Here is a 26,483-nt window from a genome sequence, read left to right as displayed (position 1 = left end):
ATGCTAGTCCAGTCAACGATGAGTCAACGAAATATGTGGTATTTTCGATCAAAAGGGACGTTATTGTCGATGGCGCTTACGCCATTATAAACGATGCTCCGATATGAATACAATGCCGCGCGACGCTGTGCGGCGTAAACGCCATCGACAATAAGGTCCCTTTGCATAGAAAATGCCCCATATGTAACCCAAAAAATTCTAAATACACTTTTGCATACCTATACGTGTTTTTTTATTTATTATTACTAATCCTAGCTAGCAAACATTAGTGAGCCAACTAGTTTGTGTGAGATTCGATGATGTAGAACAGAAGGAATTTGCTACTGGTGTGGAAGCAGAGAAAGCAAGTATCCTTAATTCACCCGCTGCTGAAAACTGCAACGCGTTACTGATTCTAGCACCGGACGACGTGTATCCTGGGGTTTGGGGTTCACCAGTGATTGGATTATAGGTACTACAGCGTGATTTAGCTAAGATACAGGATGTCACGTTAGTATAAAATTGCACGTTGTCAGCATCAAGTGTTATATTAACACCTGTTCTTGATTCTCGAGTACATTGAGTTATCTGAAAGAAGAAACGGCCGCTTATTTTTTACAAGCTCAGTGTCCACCTACATCTACAGGGCCCTCCACACCCATGCGCGAATCGCGGCGCGAAGCCGCGAACGTGAGTGTGGAGTCTAGTTCGCTAATCAGCGAAATCGACTCCACACTCGCGTTCGCGGCTTCGCGCCGCGTAGTCTGGAGTGGGCTTACTAGGCAAAGCCTTCTCTCTTAAAGTAGTCCAGACGGGACAATTTTCCTCCCAATCTTATTGAATTGTCAATTAGATCTGGATTATCCCGTCTGGGCGGGCCTTTATTATTAAAAGATATCAAAGAAAAGAAAAAACTTTAGTCTTTCTAAGATTCCTTCTCCAAAAGTACCTCCTCATATATAGTCACCTAAATTACAGCTGTCAGTCACTGAAGTGACATTTGACATTTAGAACTTTGCGAAGACCACCATCTACACTAGCGCCCCTAGCGGCGAATTCATATGCGTTAGCCCTCAGTGTGCACACGTAGCGACGTGATCACGTGACTCCCGGGAGACTTTTTTGTCCGCGGGTTCGGTGACAAGCCCGCGACGAAACTGTCTCCTTCCCTATTGGTTTCAATGCAAGTGCGCCGGTCGGCCAGAGGGCCTACCGTGAAGCACGTTCGACGTGTTGCCTCTCTGTCGTACTTGTAAATTCGTATGTAAGTGTGACTGGGAGGTAACATGTCGAACGTGGTTCGCGGTAGGCCCTCAGAAAGTCTCCCGCTTGTCACGTCGCTACATGCGCGCATTTTCATACTTACCCATAGGCTTGATGTGAGAGACAAAATAGTTGCGGACACAAAAGTAGCTCTCGTGCGCGCATCACAAGCAACTTAGTCGCCAGGCGATTTATTTGTCGTAAAGAGACAAATAAATCGCCTGGCGACTAAGTTGCTCGTGCGCGCATACCCTAAGTGTAGCGTGATTCTATAGTTGGTCAAACAATTGTCAGTAAATAGGAACAAAAAAAACTATACTCATCCTTTTCTTTTGGGTGCTAGTACTAGTGTAAGACAAATATAGTATGATTCTCTGTCTATGTTTGAAATGGGACAGTCCTTTGACAAACTATAGTAGCCATATAATTTGGACAAGGGTAGACTAGAGATTAAATAGAATTGTAAATAAAATGTATACTTACCAAATTAATTGAGTTGGTTCTCCTTAGACAACGTACAAAATCGCAATAACCCATGAAGCAACCAGAAGGCTGTACATTCAAAGCTGAAGTTGCTAATGTCTGGAAATATTATATATTTATTTGACTTTGTGATGAATTTTTATCTGTATTGACATTTGTATATAATAAGTGACGATCATAATATAAATTCGTATAGATTAAGTTAAAATAATTTATAATGTAATTTAATATTATGAAATAAATAAATCTAAATCTAAATCTATTTAATTTATGTATTAATGTCCTGAAATCTTCCATAAAAGTTTCGACGCAGTTACAATCGATCGGGAGCTCGAAAACAATTCAAAAGGTAATCACACTAATCACGATCCATATCCGGCAAATCCGTGGTCAACGGGTGACTGAGGAAAAAACTACAAAGTGCAAAAATACCCACATACTAAAAATAATGAACCGTCATAGACTATAAACCTACTGAACGTTTAAATATGTGGTATTTTCAATAAAAAGGGACCTTATTGTCCATGGCGCTTACGCCATTATAAACGATGCTCCGATATAAATACAATGCCGCGCGACGCTGTGCGGCGTAAACGTCATCGACAATAAGGTCCCTTTGCATAGAAAATGTCCCATTTTACTGAATAATTACTTACAGCGAGTGTGGTCGCGCAGGCAGCGTAAGTTGTATTCACGAAATACTGCAACGCACAAGCGCTTAACGCAGTTAATTCTTGAGGACCCTAAAAATATAACGCCTATAAATTAAGTAGTTATTTGCATTATTAACCCTTTTCTTGGTATCTTACAAGATGCATAATTTAACAACTGACTCCTTTATTTGTATTTTAACGAAGATATAAAAAAATTCTAAGGCTCTATTAGGTGCAGTTCAAGCCTCACCCTGAACTTAATGAAAGTTGAACCTGAAAAAACGCGGCATTTTCAAAAAATCTGCATAACTTTTATACTTTTTATAATTTTCATATTCTAGAAATCATAAAAAGTATAAAAATTATCCAATCCTTGTAATCAAAGAGTCACTTGCTACAGATTTGTTGAAATTGCCGCGTTTTTTCATGTTCAATTTTCATTAGCCAGACTATTGCAATTGTATTATCTTAAAGAAACTTTCTAACCTCTGGCATGGAAGTAACTCTGGAAAAACATGTTATACACCCATCTCTTAGTGTAATATTGGTAGGTTGAGCTGTACTACAAACTAAATTTAGCAAATTTTGAAGTTGCGCCCTGTAAGTAAAGTTTATATTAAAATAATAAAATCCATTATTTCTCACTTATGACCGTTACAACCTTTATATTACATATTAAATATATATATTAATAACGGGTCACTCACGTATTTTAAGTCGAAAAACCTCCTCCTCCCCGGTACGGAGTGAATCATGTCGAGCGTTTTTCGACTTAAAATACGTGAGTGACCCGTTATTAATATTAATATATTTAATATGTCTGTGTCTCACGGAAGTTTTGTTCTTTATAGTACAAATAAACACTTATTAACCACGTTTATACTTAAATATGTTGAAGTGGAATTATGTACATAAGCACTCGGACAAAAAGATAAAAATTAAAATAAAACTATTCGTCCAAAACGTCATAAGCCAAAGAGAATAGGTCCAAATTCATGGCAATTTTAACAAGATAGTTGCTCGACCGAGTTTTATCAAGGAACATTACTAATTAAATAGATATGTAAGTAGTTTATCACCTTTATTTACACAATAAAATATTTTTATCTTTTATCTTTATCTTTATAAATAAATAAATAACTTGAGACAATCTTACACAGATCGATCTAACCCCAAACTTTTAAGCAAAGTAGATATTCTATTCTATAGTTGAATACATAAGTACTTAGATCCATAGATAACATCCATAAATCAGAGGGCCTACCGCGAACACTAAAGTGCCCGGAATTTGCGAACTTAGGTGTAGGCCCTCAGGAACAAATATTCGTAATTACAAATAAATGCCAGGATTCGAACCCGGGACCCCCTGCTCCATGGGCAGGGTCACTACACTTACTACCGAACCGACTAGGCCAGGAGGCCGTTAATTTACATAACATTTATAATCATAATCATTTATTAATTTGCATTCATGTCATCCATTTATTCACAGCAATCATAAACATTAATCATTAATTATAATTACCCATTCGTCGGACAATGAGCTGCAAATTTTTGATGTTTCCATTGTATAATTTTATTTTTAACATCAGAAAAGTCGAAGATACCACTAGAAGATGCCCCGATCTGAATAAAATCAAGTACGTGATCATTTATAAGTTGAATACATACTGAATACATATAAATAAGTAAATCAAGAAAGAATTAACTGTTTGAATCTGACCTCACTAAAATTTAGTGCGTTCTGTTGTTTCCATTTTAAAATATTATTCTTGATTTCGTTTATATCAACCAAAGTGCCACTTATCTCGATCTGTTGGATAAATCGAGGTTACTTTAGTAATGTAATGATCTAATGATCATATCGCCAAAGAGCCAATATTCATTGAGCAGTATTTAACTTTAATTTCAATAGTAATTTAGCAAACCATAAAAGCTCAGCGATTAAATAAAAGCTATGTGAATAAGGTAAATGTAATTAGTCAAGCCCTTTGCCCTACTGCCTAAAGGGCCCTCCACATTCGAGCGCAAATCGCGGCGCGAAGCCAAGAACGCGAGTGTGGAGTCAAGTTCGCTAATCAGCGAAATCGACTCCACACTCACGTTCAAGGCTTCGCGCCGCGTAGTTTGGAGCGAGCTTAACAGTTGTCAGTCTATAAATAAAATAACAATCATGTACTTACAAAAAATATTAAACTCCAATAATAATGACTTTTTCTCATTTTAGAAGCAGGGGTTGTTCAACTGTAGTTAACGTGTTACATGCTCGGTAGGATTAATGAAAGTGTAAAATAAACGGATGCACCATTATCCTCGCCGGATATAAAATAGTGTGACTGTGTAGAGTAATAAAGTAATTTAACACCCATTATTACCTAGTTAGTTGTTACGCGCGACGTTACTCTTCATAATTTATTATTTTTATTTTATAATATCAAATGCCATACCTTTCCTAGACCTTTCTTATATTAAAGAAAATTATGAAGTCGGTGGTTCTGTAACTCAGATCCGGTTCGAAGGACCATGCAGGTTTGTATAAGTAAATAAGTTCATTTATATTTCCCAAGAGTAGATTTTAAATAATGAGTATGCATACATTTTGCCGTCCATTTTATTTGTGCTATATTCGGTATTCTGCAGTGACCGAAAATTCGACAAAGTGACCGATAACTGAATAGTTGACGAATATTTGTGGAATATCTAGCTCGTTATAGGGGGCTTAGGGGGTTTACTGCAATGTTCTGCCACCAGAGTGCAGCACTAGCCCGTTTAGTAAACCATAGAGTAACTTATACATACTGTACCTTTAACAGGTTTTTGACAATTTTTCTGCAGAGAACCTGCCGGGAAACGCGAATCCGAAACTTCGCTATCTGCCTCTTTATCGCTCGAATATGCAAGAGTGACAGAGATGCTAGATAACGAAATTTCGATTTTCTTAATGTGCGATAGATTGTGGTAGTGGCGCCCCCTGCGCAGAGTTTCGCGTAATATTCCCTATTCATAAGACAATTTGACTGGATCACAATATTTATATGTGTATGTAGGATTTAGTAATAATTCCATAAAATATTTCCATTCATGTGTACAAAGCGTGAAGCAACGACAGCCAGTTAACGCATATCGACATAATGAAAAAGCTATTATAACAATAAATAATTGTTCCCTTTGCAAACAAAACGTACCACATTACCGGATGTCAAAAAGGCACTCTATACTGCTGTTCAGTACGGACAACTGTCAATATTTCCGTTCACTTATGGATGGTATAGAAAGGTTCGCAATCTCTTATGGCAGAATTGTTGCAAAAGTGAGCGCTTTCAGCTTTAAATTACATTTCCTAATCTCTCCGGTGGCGCTAGTTAATTAGGCTCTGGGACATGAGTATAACATGAACCATATAAGGCAACAAATAACCCGACCAAATTACGTAGCTTGGTTTTGGTAGTATTTCGGTGTATGGTGGCGCCGCCTAATTACTGTTTTATGATGGACACTTTTCATACATAGAGATTTGGCTCCTTTATATAGTCTCCATGCGTTCATTGCTGTCAATACAGTTACCATACAGTTACCTAAGAGGCCAATTCGAGTTTTAATTATTCAATCTGTTTCCGATACGATACTCATCTGTCAGTGTCAAAAGTGACATTTTCTTTAACCAAAAACGTCACTTTTGATATCGGAAACAGATCGCATAACTAAAACTCGAATTGGCCTGTATAGTCTGTTCGGAAAGAGAAGAGTCTTGGAATGTATTGGGCCCTATACCAAAGAATATAATACTATACATTCCACGACTTTTCTCTTTCCGCACAGACTTACTTCTAGAAAGTTAGACCAAGCTAAGTTGGCAGCGATTTGGATAGCCCAGACTGTGCAAGTGTTATTTAAACGTCATAATTTCATAGAAGTTGTACGTTTCAAATGGAATGCTTGACTGATTGGAAGTCCGATTTAATATTGTCGATCATTCCAGTTTTGTGGTCTAGGTATTGTATCTCGACGTATTGTTTACGGTTCTCTAAGTACGAAGTGAACCATTTATGCGCTGTACCTCTTATACCTATTTCGTGTGGCTTGTCTAGGAGAATTTTATATTGTACTCGATCGTAGGCTTTCGTCATATCTAATAAAATACCGACCGCGTATTTTCTATCATCTCTTTGCCCGAAGGGATATCGTCCCATAGAAAATTTGAATTCCGCGACTTTTTCTACTGCCAAGATTTGCTTGATCTATATATGTCTATGGTCTAAAAACTGAAAAACTATTGAAAAACAAAAAACTTGTAAGGCAATATTTTTGATGTTTAAATCAGTGACTCGAACACAATATTCATTGATTTTCATTGGTGTCAAATTGTACGCTGTCAACATCATAGTCATTCTCTTTTACGATTTATCGTTTATCAGTGAAATCGCTTTGGCATTGATGAGACCAAGATTCTCGAAGGTGCTTGTAAATTTTTCGTTCTTTTATTTATTTTCCGTTTCTTAACATGATTGAAGGTCGCGCCAATGTAAGTTATATTGTAGTTAGTATAAAATTCAGTGATGTTTCAAGTTATTTTTTTTATACCCACATAACCTATTCCATTTCAGGAATTACCCGACTTTCAAGTCTTTCAAACAGTAGTAAAATACTGTTTAGTAATTATAATCGTACCGGTTATATCATTCTTCACTGCTAAGATAGTACTTTTCGATAGCATTTTGCGATTGGATATAACTACGAGCAGCGTATACTCCGCCGTTGTGGCCGTCCTTGTACTGCATGTGACTCTGGGTCTCTACATTTACAAAGCTTATGGTACAGTGGATACTGCACCGCCTGCGAAACCAGTGAAGAAGGATTAAACACCTTATTTACTCGCATATCAAAAACTCAAAATGGACAGTCTGTACATGAAAGGGGAATTGCTACAAGTCACAACTAAGAACAGTGAAGTCTATGAAGGTCATTTCTACAGTATTACCAGTGATAAGTCTAAAATTTCTCTTTATAATGTTAAGGAGCTACCGCAAGGAAATGAAAGTGAAGGTATAACACATTACTATAATTCTGAAGTAACTAACATAGTGAAACTTAAGACACCTGACATTCAGAAGCTCCTAAAGATCTCAGAGAAGGAATGTGAATTGATTGTTAATATTGCAAAGAAGTACATCTTTATAAATCAAGTTGATAACAGTTTTCATGAAGCTTTGGAAGATTTAAATCAGTATAGTTATGTGAGTGTCAGCTCGGATGGTTCAGCAATGGGTCGCAAATGCAAGATGCCATTTCTGGTAATGGCTACTCCTCAGCAGATTTACATCTTTGATATTCAGGTGATGCAGTATCATGCATTTGAGGCTGGTTTACGGAAGCTCCTGGAGAGTGAATTTCCAAAGAAAATTGTGCATGATTGCAGGAAACTGTCTGACTGCTTATATCATAAGCATATTGTGAAGTTGTCTTCAGTCTTCGACACTCAGGTGAGTTTATTATTATTATTTAGTTTTAGACAGGCAGCTGGTGCTGGTATGTCTAAATCATAGTTCACTTAGCACGATTTCACAGTTTAGATAATAACAAAACTTCCGTGAAGCACTGACATATTATATATATTAAACCGGGTCACTCACGTTTATAAAGTCAATGATTGCTCGACATGTTTCACTCCATAATGAGGAGCGTTTTCAAAGACCACTCGCCTTGGCGGCCGGAACGCAGACTGCGGGCTGCAGCCCTCTGCAACCGATTACTCGGTACGGGCGACGGCGGCGGCAGGGGAGACAACCAACTACCCTCGTTTTCGGCATTATTGTCAAATGATGCACACAGCACTCACCACGTCATTTGCTAAAGGATACAGTTGTACAGTCACATACAAAAATATTAATACGGACAAAGTGCTAACAATATGTATACACTGCCTTAATATATGGGAGTTAGTCGTGTATACATATGTTTGGCGCTTTATTTTCAACTTACTTTCAGCATACCCATTCTTAGCAATGTGCAAGTTGTAGACCATTGTCAAAACTTCTGGAAACTTTCATGAGATAATTCTCATGTAAGTTTTCACTTAGGATGTCTTAGTCGTTGTCGTCTATGTCATATGTTATAGAAATGGAAAGTAACTACAAGTGTTTGGCAATAAACACGAAGAAATAAATACCAAAAATACTGAGATTATTGAATGGGAACTTTGCAATTTCTGAATATTCTCTTTGGCACATTGCTATGCTATCCCAAAATAATGGTGTCAAAAGACCCGACCATTTCTTAAGTCAGTACACATTTCCTGTGAAACAAAAAAAAATAGACTGTTTCATTCATTTCTTAGGGTTAGTCTCAAAGAGTTGTGCCGTTCCCGGTAACATTACCCATTTTGTATGGGGAATGTTACCGAGTAAGAAATTTCCCCATACAAAATGGGGAATGTTACCGGGAACGGCACAACTCTAGCTCAGCAAAAGTTGCTCCATATTCACTTGGAGTTAAGCTATGTTGTATTTGGAACTTGTATGCTTATCAGATTTCTTAAAATTTGGGCCTTGGTTTCAATACTTGTGTCTTAAAAGTAATTTGCTCATACCATTTTTTAGGTTGGTGACATCATAATCCAGAGAAATAAACAAGGCCGCTTGCCTGACACAGTGAAATCTTTGTCAGAATGCCTCAACACTTATCTCGGCCTGCAGTTAAACGCCATTGAAGAGAAAGTAAGTTTGGTGATGAAAACTGTATTTTTACGGTTCCGTACCCAAAGGGTAAAAACGGGACCCTATTACTAAGACTCCACTGTCCGTCTGTCTGTCACCAGGCTGTATTTCATGAACCATGATAGCTAGACAGTTGAAATTTTCACAGAAGACGTATGTCTGTTGCCTCTATAACAGCAAATACTTAAAAGTACGGAACCCTCTGTGGGCGGTTTTTTATTTTACTTTTCTTAAACCATAAATTTTCTGTAATAAAAGTGTGCTAAGGAAACCCTATTTAAGAAAACGGCCACTGTCCATCTGTCTGTATGTCAAGAACTGAACTGTATCGCAATAGATAAGACTCCTCGAAATGTTTAGAGTTTGTATTACTGTTGACAAACAATAATATTAGAAAACTTTTTTTTTTATCATGTAAAACTATTTAAGGAAAAATAAAGGCTTAAATAAATTACTGTTGCCACTATATGCGACGTTTTCAACCAAAAGGTACCAGATTGCCGGTTGTCAATAAGGTTGATTTTGAAATGAAGCTAGGTATATGTAAATAGCGCCTTATTGACAACCGACAATAAGTACCCTTTTGATTGAGAATGGCACATATAGCGAATTAGAAAGATTGAATAGTAACATAATAATAAATAAAAACCAGTCAAGTGTAAGATATAAAGAAAATAATGACGATTTTTTTTTAATTTGCAGCTAGACATTCTGCAGTGCACTGTTCGTCCATTGTCTGCCACTATTAAAGACACCCTTGCAAAAAATGTAGCCTTCATGCACCGTCTATCAGAAATAATCAACGAAGAAATGATGTTACCATTTGTGCGGGGTGTGGAATGCTTTGTGGAGAACCTGCGCTCCAGCGATGACTTCAAAGCTTGGGAACTGTGTGGCAAGCATCACCAATTACCAAAGGATTTTAAGAGTGCAATTGAGTATTAATTTTACTTTAAGAACAACACATTCCTGTGAAAATAAAATATACTTTTTTTAAAGTGGAAAAATTACTGCCTTGGGTGAGACTTGGAACTCACAGCCTCTGGATAGATACTCCAGCGCTCTGCCAACTGAGCCACCAAGACCTCATCCATAGTCAGCAAATCTTCCCACTATATGGGTCTATATGGGTTCAAGTCTCACCCAAGGCAGTAATTTTTTCCACTTTTAAATTTATTCTAAGCTTAATAGCATCGATCGCAGACGTTTCTGCTTGTTAAAAATTAAATAAAATATAGTTGTAGGCCTGTTTTGGTTTCTCATACACCTTTGATCCTTACCCTTTTTATTTGCATTTTAACAATGAACATGTCTGAAATTTAAATTGTGTGCTTTACTAGTTTTCTGCCTTGTGTGGTAATAAATAAAATGTTAAGATTAAGGCATATGGACTTAGTAGTAATGGGCCATATTATGATATAATACATAATAGCTTGATGTATCTGTGATTGCTGGACGCATGTGTCTGATTAGCTTTCTATCTATAAATTAATATTTTTGCATTTTGTAACTGTCACAGAAATACTTAAAGTATGCAGATATAACATAAATTTTCTTAAAATATAGAGCTAATTATATTCTTGCAGTTGTTAGGGGAATAAGATATCATTATATTCTACATAAGGCATAAGGATACCATGTTTAGTACTAGATGCGGCACTAGAGTGTAAGATTTAGATCCTATTTTATGAGATGGTTTACACGACGAGGGATTATAACGAGTTTGGATATTAACGTAATTGTGTCCATAATTTCAGGCAAAAAGCTTATGTGAAACGTTAAGGCGGCTTAATAAATACAATGCTTTAATTGTTATATTATTTTATTTATAAAATTAATTACTTTAATAATCTTGAGTTTTTAATGATTCACGGTTAGTTTCACTAGACTTATATTGACCGGGATATAGATCTTGATTACCTTTTGTATTATTTATGAGCTCCCGATATTTCGACGCAGTTACATGCATCATGTTCACGGTTGACTGAAGATAGCGGGTGGGTGTCAAAGTTGTGTAGACAGCGCTCGGTCTACCCTCATTCTTGCGCGTTACCATCGGTCGCATTCACACTTGTTGGTCTGGTCGCGTTCACACTCGTTGATACCGAGCGGCCGGCAAACAGCCGTCAATCTGCTGTCGCGGGGCGAGGTAATTCGAGTCGGGGCGGGGCGGTGCGTGGCCGTTCTGTATGATACTATTACTTATTCTGTGATCTAACTCTAGGAGGTTTCCCTCAAGAATATATTTGGGTAGAACGCTAGGCCCTCTATGGATTCGTCTCTGCAGGCGAGCCCTAAACGCTCGGTAGTGAATAAGCGCTCCCGTGCCAGGAGGACGGACACATTTGCGATCTGCGAGAGTTTTTCAGGCGTCAGGTTTTCATTTTCTTCGAGCTGTGGAAATTAGACAATATTGTATTATGGCTACTCTACACGATGGCCCAGCGACATAGACCTAGCATTACATAGATCAACTATACACGTCCGTGAGGGACAGAATACACGCAATATTATGATTGGTCGAGTAGATTTGTAGCCCACCATAAACCGTACTTAATTTACTGTTTCTGTCTTTGGAGGTGTGGAGAGCCATGTGAACTGTGGAGTCAAGAGCGGTGCGGATCTGGTCACACCAACGTATTTGACTGCGTCCACGTTCAGGCCCTTTCCCTTCCACTTTGCCGGTCACAAAAAGCTTTTAGAGGTTGCCACCACAGATTTATACGCTAGATGACGCAAATACCACGATTTGTATTGAAATCAAGCGTGCCGATTTTTTCATACAAAATTTACGCATAATATAATTTTATCTGTAATAGGAAATATGTTCTTGCCTTTAGGTGCTCGCAATTATTGGGCTGTTGCAGTTAATTATCATGATTCATGCAAAGAAGCATTTTTAAGTTTTCACGGACGGCGTGGACTGTAAAGAGCGACAGTCAACCTCGACGCTTGGTCGGGGTTCGGACACGCGAAGTAGATGCATTTGCGTCTTCTATGGTATATTTATTTCTGTGGTTGCCACCGTCTTTCCTTGCAATATGACATATGACCGAAGTATTCAAGGACTGCGTAGACATCCTGAGTCCTAGTTGACTACGGAACCCTAAAAAGTAGCGATAAAAGCTTGTATCAAAGATTAAACTTATTTACCATGGTACACGTGGTCTTGGCAACTTCCTCGTCTCTATGGCTGTTCAGTTGCAGGACGCAGGCTCCACTTGGAAATTTTCGGAGCGACATAGGAGCACCAACAGTTTGGAGTAACCTAGAATGCAATACTACATGTATTTTAAACACATAGAATCAAAATATTTAGATCACTACGGTTTCACTAACTATTATTTTTAGGCGCTTTTGGCATGTTTCGGACTCTTCGGGAGTCCTTCCTCAGGCGCTCGTGCCCGCGGCGGCTGTACTCCGTGCACTGCCCGCGCCGCCCGCCTCGTCGCTCGTTGCGCGCGCGCTGATGGGGCGATAGTGAGTGAAACCGTAGTGATCTAAATATTTTGAAATATGTCTCACGATAGTTTAATTTCACATAGAATCAGTAAGTGTGCGTGTTAGCGACAACGGTTCTGTTCTCATAGTAATCAAGGTTTATAACGTTTCTACTGTTTTTTATTTTATTTTCTGTGCAAATAGTGACACGTGACACCTATAGCACGAACGCGCCACGATAGTAGGTATTTCGCGCGCGAGGTACTTTCCCTCCTTTTTTTCATTAATACAGTTAGAAAAACCGGCCAAGTAAGAGTTGGACTCGCGCACGAAGGGTTCCGTACAGTCGAAGGCAAAAATATCGATCCAGACAAATGGCTCAAAAATATGTGAAGTGAACACGACTTTATTGTCTAAGGTGTAAGAGCGTATACATATTTTTGAAACTTTGGGAATGTATATATATATATATATATATATATATATATATTTATGCCCTTGACTGTCCCATTAGGCAAAAAATCACGTTTGTTGTATGGGAGCCCCACTTAAATATTTATTTTATTCTGTTTTTAGTATTTGTTGTTATAGCGGCAACAGAAATACATCTGTGAAAATTTCAACTCTCTAGCTATCACTGTTTATGAGATAAAGCCTGGTGACAGACGGACGGACGGATGAACAGCGAAGTCTTAGTAATAGGGTCCCGTTTTTACCCTTTTGGTACGGAGCCCTAAAAAATGGGTAGTCCATCTCGCACGCTATAGTTCTGGATCCTTGAATTTTTAGGCAATATATCTTACTTGCAAGCATTCAGTAAGTCTTCAGGAGATATCAATTCCAACCCTCTTGCTCTGTTCACGCGACACCACACATCAGACAGAGACATAATTCCTCCACATTCCTGTAACAATACAAAATATTACATGCAATGCTAGCCGGTAGTGGAGCTAATTAATGAATTATTGAAGAATTATAATAAAAAACACATTGGACCAAGAATAAAGATCATTTATTTTCAGCTAAAGGTTACAGACATTCCAGGGGTCTCCGCACTAAGCAGTGCCTGTATCGCGGGGCAGTGCCTGTATCGCGGGAGACAACAGAAAGACCAAAGAAGACCAAAGAAACTGGACAGATGAAATATCAGATGATATCAGTATCACTGTCACTAAATTATGATTTTATAGTTATTTGCCTTAGCAGTGTCAACTCAGTTGACTCAACTGACATATTTGCTAACGCCTACGTAGGGGGGGAGGAGGGGTAGGTACGCTCAGGTATGCGACGCTGAGCTATTGGCCTACACCTCAAGTCCGTCATACACGTCCCCGTCGGCCCTGTATCTGCCGCCGCGGATCAGGGCCGAGCTCACCCAGGGTTACACTTGTGGGTGGGTCGTCTCCCCCGGGCAATGCTAGTGGTCGTAACGGGCGTCGCTACATTTACCAACATACCCCGGATCACTAGTAGCCAAGTATGAGGGCCCCGCCTGGTGTGGGCCACGCCAAGTGATGTGGCATCCCCACCCGCCAGGTGTTCCTTTCCTTACCCTAGAATTCCTGTCTGTAATCCCATGCTCCAAAACGTCATTTCCCGTCTGTTATTCCCGTCTTACCTTCCCTTCTCCTGGGGTTTGCAGTCCGGAGCCTGAATGTGCGGAACGATCCTCCGCACATTTGGGACCCGGAATGCAAACCCCAGGCTTCCTTTCACACCACTTCTCCTACTCCACTCCAAGAGGAGACAACCTCTTTAAAAAATCCCCAATCTAAGGTGGAACAATCGTGCCGAGAGATGCGTGGCTGAGGGGAAGCTCAGCCGCTAACGATGACCCTCGATACCGGGCAACCTCGAGGAGTATTTTGCCTTGTTCCGGCAAGCGGGGCTCTGCTGGAACCGACCACATTTTTCCCTAGCTTCTCGTGGGATTTGTATGGAGAACGTTAATAATAAAACTGAAGGTACCCTGGAAGACCTATGCCAGGAACTAATGCCCCTGATGGTAGGTGCGGAAAACTCTGCCCAAACATCAGAGCAAGCCATGGAGGGAGTGGAGAGCGTCGACACGGATGAAAGGAGCGATATTCATTGCCCAAACATCCCAACGGAGGCTCCCAACCCTGACACACGTAAGTCCGTCAAGAAATTGACGGGCTCTGCGAAGGGCCGCTACAAAGCTCTTAGAGGACTAGGAGTTGCGCACGAGGAGGCGCTACGACTGTCCGCAAAGAGCTTCGCGGAACTTAAAAAGTTGGGATACAAGTTCGGGTCCTCACACTCCAAACCCGAGCCGAAATCGGCCAAACGGCCGCGCTCGGAGGAAAAATCACCGCAGGGGAACGCTAGCAAGAACCCAAAGGTGAGTGAGAGCCCCCCAACCCAACCCCAACCTCTACAACCCTTTAACGAGGTCCTTAGCCAGGTCCGGGTCGGAATCAAGGACTCCAAGCCGATGAACGTCGCGCAGTTGGGGTCCCTATGCAATACCATCTTGCAAAAGATTGCGACTCTGGAGATGGATGAGGGACCAAAGTTCAAGGGTTATGCATACAAGCCAGGTTGGTTACTCATTACATGCAGTGACCAAAGATCCAAAGCCTGGCTTGAGGAAGTAACACCAACCCTAAAACCATGGCCGGAAGCCAACCTCGGGGTCATCCCTGAAAATGAGCTTCCTAAGCCTAATATAGGGATGGTGTTCATTCCTGAGATAGACGACTCCATGGTCAAGCAGTCGCTATCTCTACTCTATGCGCAGAACCAGGGGCTGCACACAGAGTTATGGAAGACTCTCCACACCAAAGTCGAGAAGGGTGGGGTTTTGGTAACCCTGTCTCTGGACGACGTGTCGGTGGAGAATCTTAAAAAAAAGGACCTAAAGGCAAACCTAGGTTTCCGGGAGGTCCAGTTTCGGCTAAAGGGCCAACCTAAGACCCAACAGCCCGAAACGCAACCCACCCAAAACCCAACACCGCAGCCTGCAAACCCTGCCCCTCCCACCACCCTAACCCAAACACCCGCCCGAAAGGTGCCTTCAGGTCCAAAGCGTGCGGCTCCTTCCACTTCCAATCCCACTCCAGGACCTCCGGGGTTGCAGCGGTTTCTCGCCAACAGGGGAGGCTACAGGGGCAAAAACCGCCCAAGGGGTAGAGGGAACGGAGGAGGCCACCAAGGGCACGGCAGTGCCCACCGCCGTGGCAAATAAAAAAGACGCTACCAGGGGTAGGGGGGTGATGTTCCTTCAGGCCAATCTCCACCACGCCATAGCGGCCACAGCGGTCGTAGAGAAGCTTTTTGGCGAAAATGGCCTGGACATCGCCCTCATACAAGAACCATGGATAAACACCAAGTCCATGGCAACAGGACTCAACAGAGCAGGAAAGGTACTAATCTACGAAAAAGGAGCTAAACCGAGAGCCTGCATCGTATTTAACAAAAATATTAACCTCTTGCCTGTTACAGAGCTATGCAGTGAAGATATAGTAGCTGCCTACGTCGATCTCAAAGGGAGAGGAGCACTGAAGGTAATAGTCTGCTCCGCCTACCTGCCCGGAGAGAAGCAAGACCCCACAGAAGAACTGACTAAAGTGCTAGAGTACGCTCAGGCACAAAAGGCGGAACTTATTGTGGGTTGTGATGCCAACGCCCACCACACCATCTGGGGGAGCACTGGAATCAACAAAAGGGGTGAGTTACTATCCCAATTTATCTTTACCAATTGTCTGCACTTGTTGAATAAGGGCAACACGCCCACCTTCGTAACTAGAGCTAGGCAAGAAGTATTAGATATAACCTTCGCTACTGAAAAGGCGGCAAGCTGCCTAGCCAACTGGCGTGTCAGCAGCGAAAATTCAATGTCGGACCACAGACATATTTTGTTCAGTGTTAAGGACTCTCTAGATAGGGAACCACTAACGCGTAGAAATCCAAAAGAAACGTCATGGGAAGCCTATAAGGCTGACCTGGAAAATCGTCTAAAGGATGTACCAAAATATGTCAAAACACCAGACTCTCTCAACCTGACAGTTAATCTATTATCTGAAGGCATACTTAGGGCCTACGAACAAAGCTGTCCTTTGAAAGAGGCAAAAACTACTAACACAACGACGTGGTGGAACAAAAGGCTAGAAAACCTCCGTAGGTCTACACGTCGCATATTCAATCACTCGACCACGCCGAATGAGTGGGAAAGGTATGGTAGAGCGTTGACTGAATATAATAAACAAATCAGGAAGGCAAAAAGGAGGTCATGGAGAAGGTTCTGTGAAGAGATTGCCCAAACTCACAAAGGAGCGCGAATTCACAAAATACTTTCCAAGACACCGACCAACTATCTCGGCCTTCTTAAAAGACCAGATGGCACTTTTACGAGCACAGAAGAGGAAACTCTAGACTTGCTCAGAGGCACCCACTTCCCCGGTTCGTACACAACCAGTAACACACGGTTATGCGCCCAAAGGAATAATCAAATCCACAGGGCACGCAATATCGACTGGAATTTGGCAACTAATATCTTTAGACCAAACAAAATTAAATGGGCATTGGAAAAATTTAAACCATTTAAATCGGCAGGAGAAGACGGAGTGTTTCCAGCACTTTTACAGCAAGGACAGGACCTCCTCCTCCCGCATCTGGCCAGAATATTCCGAGCAAGTTTTGCGTGGGGAATTATACCAGATCAATGGACTAGGGTCAAGGTACGCTTCATACCGAAAGCAGGGAAAAAGGACTATTCACAACCTAAATCCTTCAGACCTATTAGTCTAACATCGTTCCTACTCAAAACGATGGAAAGAATCATTGATCAGCACATTAGAGCGAAATATCTGGTGGATAGACCACTAAGTGTAAACCAACATGCTTACCAAAAGGGGAAATCTACGGAGACTGCCCTACTCGACCTGGTTGACAAGGTGCAGAAAACCCTAGAGGAAAAGCAAACCGCTCTATGTGCGTTCCTTGACGTCGAGGGTGCTTTCGATAATACGCCCACAGAGACCATACTTAATGGTATGAAATCAAAGGGAGTAGACGAAACCACCACCAGATGGGTACATAGCATGCTCTCGAACAGAGTAGCCACTCTGACCCTCAATACTATAGAGCATGAATTTTATACCACAAAAGGGTGCCCACAAGGAGGCGTTCTATCCCCACTATTATGGACCCTAGCAGTGGACCAACTTCTTGCAATTATGTCAGGCCAAGACTATGACACACAAGGATATGCCGACGACCTTGTAGTCATTGTCAAAGGCCCTTGCCTCCACACTATATCCAACCTAATGCAAGGAGCTCTAAACACAATATTCAAATGGTGTAGAGAAAATGACCTGTCCATTAATCCGAGTAAGACGGTAATAGTACCATTTACAAGAAAACGGAAGCTTGAAAAGCTTACAGAACCAAGACTTAATGGACAAATAATACCGTTCTCAGAAGAGGTCAAGTATCTAGGGGTCACTTTCGACCAAAAGTTAACTTGGAACGCTCACCTGAGGAAAATTATACAAAAAGCGAAAATGGCCATGTGGTCATGCTGTCGAATGGCAGGAGCAAGATGGGGTATAAGACCCAAAATTGCTATGTGGTTATACACAGCGGTAGTGAGGCCCATTATAACCTACGCCTCCGCAGTCTGGTGTAACAAAACCAGCCAAAAGACGGCAATAGATACTCTAAACAGCCTGCAACGCATGGCTTGTTTAACAGTAACAGGCGCCTTCTCCTCGACACCGGGGGCGGCCCTCGATGCACTGCTGGACATTTTACCACTCCACTTGCAGGTGCAAAAGGAGGCCAAGCAGTGCGTCTACAGAATATGCACGCTAAACAGGCCAAAATGGCGCTCTCAAGCACTAACCAAGCTGAAGGCCTGGGTTTTTGCAAATAAAACCCTTAGCATGCCCACTGATGACACGCACACAGAATGTCAATTTATCAAACTGTTCTCAGTAGAAATACCTCCTAGAGACAAATGGACCAACGGCCAAATGTACTTTGAGGAGGGAAGCCATATTTGGTACACAGATGGTTCCAAGAAAGGCAATGATGTAGGATGTGGGATCTATGGTGAAAGACCTAAGCTCAGAGCTAGCGTCAGCATGGGCACACAGGCCTCAATCTTCCAGGCAGAAGTCTTCGCCATCAACAAATGTGCGGAGATCAACCTGGATAAAAACCTAAGACACCAACATATCTACATCAACTCAGACAGCCAGGCTGCTCTGCTGGCACTAGATTCACTTGAGTCAAACTCAAAACTAGTCCAGAACTGTAAAAACAACCTAAATGCACTGGCTAACTCCAACAAAGTCATACTTAGATGGGTACCAGGGCACTCCGACATTAACGGAAATGAAGAAGCGGACGAACTTGCTAGAAAGGGCGCAGACACAACCCTGGTCGGCCCAGAACCGTTCTGTGGAACCACAAAACGGGATGCATATTCTCTGCTCAGCAACTTAGAAAAAACGAGAGCAATCGATTGGTGGAAGTTCGTCAAAGGACAAAAACACTCGAAAGCTCTAATTAAAGGATTCAACAGCAAAGTTGCTAAGGAGCTTCTAGGGCTCAAAAGACACAAAACCTGCGCGGTGACTAGAATACTGACTGGACACTGCAAGTTGAACAAACACATGTTTCAAATAGGAAAGATACAAGATCCGACATGCAGGTTCTGCCAGGAGTCAGAGGAGACTGCAATGCACATTCTCTGTTCCTGTGGACCACTAATGTCAAAAAGAAGTACCTACTTAGGGCGGCACGTACTGCAACCCTATGAGGTACAGAACATTACGGCCCAAAGAATCTGGAATTTTCTGGATTCAACGGGCATTAGTAATGAGCTTTAAAGGGCCGTCACAATAGATCACTGTTTGGTCGACGTGACACTCAAAGGCCCACAACGCCCCAAATAATAAATAAATAAATAACGCCTACGTAACTTTTTTTTTGTTGACGGAATGGTAAAATGCGTTACGCATTCCCCCGACATGGGGAGCCATTGGGGGATATGTGGGATTCCCTCCTACAACCATCCTCTCCTACTGAGTGCTCCCACTAAAAGCCACTTAGGCGTCACCCTTGTTACCGTACCGTTTTGAAGAAGCCATGGGATGCCTGAGATTCTACCGTGACTCCTTCCGGCGGCCCTGGCTTATCTTACGCCAGAGTACCTATTCTTGAAGGTTTGGAGGTCGTATTAATTCCAGAGTTTAAATCTATTTAAAATAGGAAAATTTACCATTAATACAGCCACCATCATATCCGAGATCTGTTGAGCCAGCCCCATGTAGTAATCGGAATCGGACCGGAAAGCATCTCTGGTGACCGGGTCGTCGATACCTAGACTCATCAGGTATGCCTTGAACCTCACTGTGTCATCTTCTGATATATCTCCTTGTTTTTCCTGTAAAATAATCGTATTTACCTAGTCGGCTCATAAGTTCTGTCATATACATAGTATCAAATAAAATCAAAAGTTTAAGTTTATTCCGTATAATTTGTACAGCGTTTGAAAGCTTATAAACTAGAGAATCTAAATGTATAACATTTATTCAAAATGACCGCCATAATTATCTACACAGGCTTGAAGTCTTCGTGGCCAGTCGTCAATGGATTCACGCACCACTTTCATGTCGATATTGGCCACTGCCGTAGCAAGAGATTTTTTCAGCGAGTCTAGATTTGCATGAGGTTTTGAGCACACCTTTTCCTCTAAATACTGCCATATTTTATAGTCTAAAGGATTAAGATCTGGGCTAGAGGAGGGCCAATCTTCATGCCGTATAAAGTCGATTTTATTGGAGGCGAGCCAGGCTTGTGTAGACTTTGCCTTATGGGCTGGAGCAGAGTCCTGCTGGAAAACCCAATGCTGGTTTAGAAACATCGTATGGGATAGTGGTTTCACAATATTAGTCAACACCGTGTCTTGGTACACTTTGGCACTAGTTTTTACTCCTTTCTCACAAAAATGCATACTAGTGACGCCCGCATAAGAAACTCCCAGCCAAACCATCACAGATGAAGGGTGATGACCTCTTTGAATACGGGGAATGCTATTAGACGCTTCTTTACTATTGCGAGCGTACACTCTATCATTTTGTTTATTACAGTTTTCTTCTATGTCAAAAATTTTCTCGTCCGAAAACAGTATACAACGGTGCTTATTTTTAGCGTACTTCTTCAATAAAGCTTTAGATCTTTTAAGCCTTAAAGCTTTAAGCCGACCATTGAGAAGATGGCCAGTTTTTCGTTTATAAGCACGAAGTCTCGGGTCTTGATTAAGCACTCTTTTCACCGTGTTTTTGCTCAAACCCATCTGGAGGGCCATAACTTTTTGTTTCCTAGCGGGATTTCTGGCAATGCGTGCCCTAATTGCTTGTACAACCGCTGGAGTCCTAGCTGTACGCGGACGACCGCTTCTTTTCTTGTCATTTAAACTAGAGACCTCACTGTATCTTTCTATGGTACGATACACAAATCTTAGAGAGAATTTTAAATTTTCAAGTAGCTTAAAAAATTTAGTCGGCGAGTGACCACAACAATATAGTGCAATTATTGCGGTACGGCTATCTTTAAGCGTCCACTCCATGTTGAAGAAAACAGAAAATTGCAAAATTATACTACTCAAATATTTAATAAAGATTCGAAATTCAAATGCAGAACGGTTTTTGTTTTAGGAGTTCCAAATTTAAATTTTAAAGGCCAGTGACAGAACTTATGAGCCGACTAGGTATACAAATTTACTTGGATAGAGTTAGACCAAGCTAAGTTGACAGCGATTTTGATAGCCAAGACTGTGCAAGTTTAATTTAAATGCTGGCCAGTTCTCAAGACGTCTACCCACGGAAACGCTCTGGGAAATCAGCGACCTTAAAGCGTGGAACTTTCGCGCCGCTGATTTAAATCGCAGAATGCTGGACAGAATCGCAGCTCTTGGTATTGAAGACCTCGACACACCAGGGGACGCTTACCTAGCTCACGGCGAACATAACGTGAAATCTTAATGTACCAAATAAAGACATGAGACGCTGGCCCCATCCCCATGGGGCAGCGGCTCCTCGTCCCCTTAGAATTAAGTAAATGTAACATATGGAACACTATTACCAACATCTTTAACTCTATACTTTTGACATAACATCTCCAGCTTACACAGATCTTTTAGACACAAGTTAGCTAACACAATCCTACAGGAATAAAAAGATGTAACTGCTAATTGATAATAAAATATTTCTCATTCTCATTGTTTAATTTCATAGAAGTTTGACGTTTAAAATAACACTTGCGCAGTCTGAGCTATCAAAATCGCTTCCAACTTAGCTTGGTGAAGATATGAATATCTTTAGTCAAACTAACATTTTAGTTTTTGATAATAATTTTCTGGTATATTTCTGGAAATGGATCTTTTGTGCTCATCTATCAGTCACAGCACTCACAGCCCACAAGAATAGACACTGTATTAAATCTTCTTCTCTTCTCTTCTTCCTCGCGTTATCCCGGCATTTTGCCACGGCTCATGGGAGCCTGGGGTCCACTTGACAACTAATCCTAAGAATTGACGTAGGCACTAGTTTTTACGAAAGCGATTGCCATCTGACCTTCCAACCCAGAGGGGGAAACTAGGCCTTGTTAGGATTAGTCCGGTTTCCTCACGATGTTTTCCTTCCCCGAAAAGCGACTGGTATAAATATCAAATGATATTTCGTACATAAGTTCCGAAAAACTCATTGGTATGAGCCGGGGGTTTGAACCCGCGACCTCCGGATTGAAAGTCGCACGCTCTTACCGCTAGGCCACCAGCGCTTCTAGACACTGTATTAAATAAAATAGTAAAAATACCAAAACTTACCCTTATCTTAGTAGAAATATTTTTGGACACCGCAACCATTTCTTTAGCTTTCTCCATAAGTCTTGTCAAGTCCTTAAATGCCACGGTGATACTTTCATCAGTTGCTCTATGTTGCTCCTCTATACTTCTTTCAATTCCGATTATACCAGATCTGATTTTAGAACTTCTTGGTGCTACTGAGGGCTTAGGGCTAGCATTGGGGCTCAAGGCAGAGAGAGGGGAAGTTGGGGTTTGTTGTTCCCATGCTTTTGCACTGACTGCTTCGTTTAGTGCTTTGTAAAAGGCAGAGTCTATACCATCTTTGAATGATAATTTTACAAAGTGGTAGGGACTGACTACAGCTGGTCCTGGTCTTTTACCTGTAAGCAAAAGTACACAATGAAAATCCATACTAATATTATAAATGCGAAAGTGTGTTTGTCTGTTACCTCTTCACGATGTCGAAAGTCATCCCTAACGAGGGTGAAAAGGGGGGTGGAAATGAGAATTCAAGGCAAGGTCAAAGGTGGAAGGCAATTCATCATAATTGCCTGTTAATTGGTGTAAGCAATTAAGCATATTATGCTCAAAATAATTGCCATTAAATTTTATCCAGCCGCTATACTTACTCTAACTGCTGGAACTAATTCCATGCAGGTGGTGTCGTGGGAAAAAGCTAGTAAAAATGTGTTATTTAAATAGTGATCTAGAAGTTGAAATTATTGAATTTTCCAAAATTCAATAATTTTAAATTCAAGATCACTATTATTTGCTCAATAACAGATGCCCGATTTGAGCCTCGCCACAGAGAAGAGGATAATTTAATACTTTTTTTCATCACACTCGCTCAGTAAATGTGAAATTGCACGCAGGCTTAGCGGGAACTATAGAAAAAGCGTTTTCCCTAGGAAGTTATGAAGTTTCTAGTATTATAATTAACAGTTTTTTGTTTTTTTACTTCATTTTTGTATCGCTCGAGTCTAGAATTAATCTCTTAGAATTTTCTCGTTTGCAATATTTAACTTATGCCCCATGTTGCACAATGTACTATTACAGGAGCACTAGATACATTAGTAATTGCTTACCAGGTAAAGTAGGTCCAAGGTGTAATATTATTCTCTTAAGTCCGCCAAGCCCAAAAACTCCAGCACTTTCTTCTTCCACACAGAACACATAGTACAAGTGTAGAGAAAGGCATACCAGTCCCTTAGGTATATCGCCAGGCTTGCCCCACAGTATTCTATGAGTTGTTAGGACAACTTCTCCATCCACAAATTGAGTCTAAAAAGAAAATATAAGTGTATGAGAATCTGTAAAATAATAGTAGGCCTGCCTTGCTATTTTTACTGGTCATGTTTACATGTTTTTTTTTTTTTTTTTTTAATCTGGTTTTTATGGAGGTTTTGGACACTCTAGGTGAACATGTCAGCCTCATGGGTGCTATCATAGTTCCCTACTCAAGGGACTTTACATGTTTAATAATTCATATCATTCTAGCCTTCAATCGCCCACTGCTGAGCATAGGTCTCTCATCGTGTACGCCACTTATCCCGGTTCTGGGCCCAAAAATGCCCTGCGATTTTTCGAACGTCATCCACCCAACGAGCCAACGGACGTTAGGCGCTTCATTCATCTGAAAGCGGCCACCGATCTGTCAACATTTTGGTCCACCTGCCATCACTCTGTCTGGCAACATGTCCCGCCCAACTCCATTTAAGCTTGGTAATGACGGTCCCACATCTCGCACCTTGGTGCAGCGTCGGATCTCGACATTCCTCACTCGGTCTTGAAGTTTGATGCCGAGCATGGCACGCTACATGGCTCTCTGTGCTACTCGTATTTTATGCACAGCCTCCTTAGTGAGCGTCCATGTCTCGGCACCGTATGTCATGGTTGGCAGGACACGTTAATTAAAGAGGAGAGTTTTCAGGCATTGTGGAACGTTATCAGATTTAAGTATGTCCGCTAGTTTGTTGAATGCTGCCCAACCCAGCTGGATTCTCCTGGAGATCTCCTTTCCCTGTTGTTTTTTGTCAAAAGATAGAATATGTCCAAGATATACGTATTGCTCGACCACCTCCAGTTCTTCCTCTCCCACCATTATGGTGAGATTTGAATCGCCATTGATGTTCATCATAACTTTGGTCTTGGACATATTCATCTTAAGACCTACTTTTAAAGAAGCATGGTATAGTACTTGGATCATGCTTTGGAGATCGTCCAGGGACTTGGCAAACAAAAGAATATCGTCGGCGAATCCTAAGTGCGACAAGAAGACCCCATGGATGTTAATACCGGTTCTGTCCCATGCAAGGGTTACGTTTAGCGCCGTAAAAAGCTTGGGTGAAATGGTATCTCCTTGCCGCACGCCCCTTTTGATGAAAATCGGGTTACTTGTCTTGTGAAGACGAACTTGCATGGTTGCCGAGCCTGTACAGCTCCCGAAGCAGATTAACATAGCACGCATCTATGGAACAGCGATGAAGAGTCAAACACGGCCCAATGCTCGACACTGTCGAATGCCTTCTCATAATCGACGAAGGCCATGCACAAGGGAAGGTTGTATTCGTGACATTTCTCCATCAACTGTTTTACCGCGTGAAGATCTACTGTAGAATATCCGTTTCGGAAGCCGACCTGCTCGGGTGTAATCCATAATGTAAGAGAAAATACAAACCTTGTCTTCTCCGTCATAAATTTTAACGTTCCTATCCCTTTTAATGTAATTTTCACCTTCAAACAAACGTGCTTCCATGTATTCGAACCGATCCATCGTAATGTATTCAGTTTTTATGCGTAAATATACTTATTTAATTATAATGGATATTGGTTTTCATAAATAGCTAGTATGATTATAATTACAGCTTATTTTAAAAATAATTAGTAACCCTGTGAAAAAGAGTGAATCCTACTTAGGATAAACGATAAACAACTTAAACAAGATTTGAGATAAATCTGACACTGAACTGACAGTGACACTGCTGAGTTGCTGACAGCATGCTGACCATATGCTGACAGTCACAGATTTGACAGTGACAGGTATACGGAAGAACTAGTGCTGTGTATCATATGCCTAAGATTTTTATCGGATATACAATATACACGGTGTTACTTGAGCCACTGAAAACCTGAGACACCCCAACAGTTTTTTTATTTTAAACTCATCTTGAGTATTTATTGTTTAATCCGATAAATATAAAAAAATATATTCGTTGTTTAGTTTTCTTAAAAATTCTATTCGACTGGTTCTACACAATATACTTCGTCGTCTTAGTGACATCAAACAATTGCTAGTTACCATCGTAAACACTGTTAACTGACCATTTGCATACCTTACTACAACGAGATAAGGTTTACCAAAATGGCCAGTTAAGGGCAGGGGTCGGAAACCGGTATTTGCTCCATACAAAAATACCGGTATTATTACGTTCTTTTTCGTTCTTTTGTTTATAATTTAATTTTTAATGGGACGTTTTAATAATGCAAAATTGTTTCCTAAATACATGATTCAATCCTACGTAATAAGCATTAAAAAAAATCAAAATATTGGGCTATTTCGGGGTTTTTAAAAAATACCGGTTCCGAGCCCTGGTTAAGGGTGTTGCTCAATGACAAATAACGTGTCTAGTTATTGCTATTGTTGCTTTACAAACTTGTACTGAGCATGTAAAAATAATAAAAAATAATAAAAAACTTACCCAGATTAAAATATAGCGCAATCGATTCTCCTATCGATTCTGAACAAACTTTTATTTAGGTTTTCAGTGGGTCATGAAACACCGTGTATATATGAACAATGTAGATTTCAATTCAATCTTTATACAACTTTGTACTTTATTGTAAAAAAATTCAGATATACAGTAACAACAACAACAACAATCCTACATATAGTTAGTCAAACCAAATTGGCAGTAAATAAGAAAAAAAAACTATACTCATCCTTTTCTTTTGGAAGCTAGTACTAGTGTAAGACAAAGATAGTATGATTCTCTCTGACTATGTTTGAAATGAGACAGACCTTTGACAAACTGTAGATTTGTAGCCCACCATAAACCATACTAAATTTACGGTGGGGAATAAAAAAAAATGTGAGACTGTGACAAGAACAAACAATAA

The 26,483-nt window shown here is 40.8% G+C and overlaps 5 protein-coding genes across 6 annotated transcripts; 3 read left to right on the top strand and 2 right to left on the bottom strand.

The window, feature by feature from the left end:
* Positions 1-217: 217 nt before the first annotated feature.
* On the bottom strand, positions 218-4,694 carry LOC134741885 (uncharacterized). 2 transcript variants are annotated; one of them, XM_063674778.1, is made up of 7 exons: positions 4,562-4,686; positions 4,102-4,191; positions 3,904-4,004; positions 2,865-2,976; positions 2,382-2,468; positions 1,726-1,824; positions 218-567 (listed from the first exon to the last, which is right to left on the bottom strand). In XM_063674778.1, the coding sequence occupies exons 1-7, from the start codon at positions 4,598-4,600 to the stop codon at positions 256-258; spliced, it is 840 nt and encodes a 279-aa protein (XP_063530848.1). In that variant the 5' UTR covers positions 4,601-4,686; the 3' UTR covers positions 218-255. The 2 variants fall into 2 exon arrangements, with proteins under 2 accessions (XP_063530848.1, XP_063530849.1); XM_063674779.1 differs by lacking the exon at positions 4,102-4,191 and having other exon boundaries at positions 4,562-4,694.
* Positions 4,695-6,740: 2,046 nt separating this feature from the next.
* Positions 6,741-7,237, top strand: LOC134741601 (vacuolar ATPase assembly integral membrane protein VMA21 homolog). The gene is made up of 2 exons (XM_063674442.1): positions 6,741-6,900; positions 6,983-7,237. Exons 1-2 carry the CDS (start codon positions 6,880-6,882, stop codon positions 7,235-7,237), a joined length of 276 nt encoding a protein of 91 aa, XP_063530512.1. The 5' UTR covers positions 6,741-6,879.
* Positions 7,238-7,270: 33 nt separating this feature from the next.
* LOC134741600 (piRNA biogenesis protein EXD1-like) lies at positions 7,271-10,904 on the top strand. Its single transcript, XM_063674441.1, has 3 exons — positions 7,271-7,858; positions 8,975-9,091; positions 9,794-10,904. Exons 1-3 carry the CDS (start codon positions 7,271-7,273, stop codon positions 10,034-10,036), a joined length of 948 nt encoding a protein of 315 aa, XP_063530511.1. The 3' UTR covers positions 10,037-10,904.
* Positions 10,905-10,954: 50 nt separating this feature from the next.
* LOC134741599 (vacuolar protein-sorting-associated protein 36) lies at positions 10,955-25,281 on the bottom strand. Its single transcript, XM_063674440.1, has 7 exons — positions 25,045-25,281; positions 23,453-23,648; positions 22,389-22,747; positions 19,782-19,946; positions 13,336-13,436; positions 12,245-12,359; positions 10,955-11,485 (listed from the first exon to the last, which is right to left on the bottom strand). The coding sequence occupies exons 1-7, from the start codon at positions 25,138-25,140 to the stop codon at positions 11,312-11,314; spliced, it is 1,206 nt and encodes a 401-aa protein (XP_063530510.1). The 5' UTR covers positions 25,141-25,281; the 3' UTR covers positions 10,955-11,311.
* LOC134741598 (uncharacterized) lies at positions 13,790-16,866 on the top strand. Its single transcript, XM_063674439.1, has 2 exons — positions 13,790-15,918; positions 15,998-16,866. The coding sequence occupies exon 1, from the start codon at positions 14,469-14,471 to the stop codon at positions 15,738-15,740; it is 1,272 nt and encodes a 423-aa protein (XP_063530509.1). The 5' UTR covers positions 13,790-14,468; the 3' UTR covers positions 15,741-15,918; positions 15,998-16,866.
* Positions 25,282-26,483: the final 1,202 nt, after the last annotated feature.

Source organism: Cydia strobilella, chromosome 5 (genome assembly GCF_947568885.1).
Source record: "Cydia strobilella chromosome 5, ilCydStro3.1, whole genome shotgun sequence".
Lineage (NCBI taxonomy): Eukaryota > Metazoa > Arthropoda > Insecta > Lepidoptera > Tortricidae > Cydia > Cydia strobilella.
Note: the sequence above shows the minus strand (reverse complement) of the source record. Positions and strands in the feature narration are given on the sequence as shown.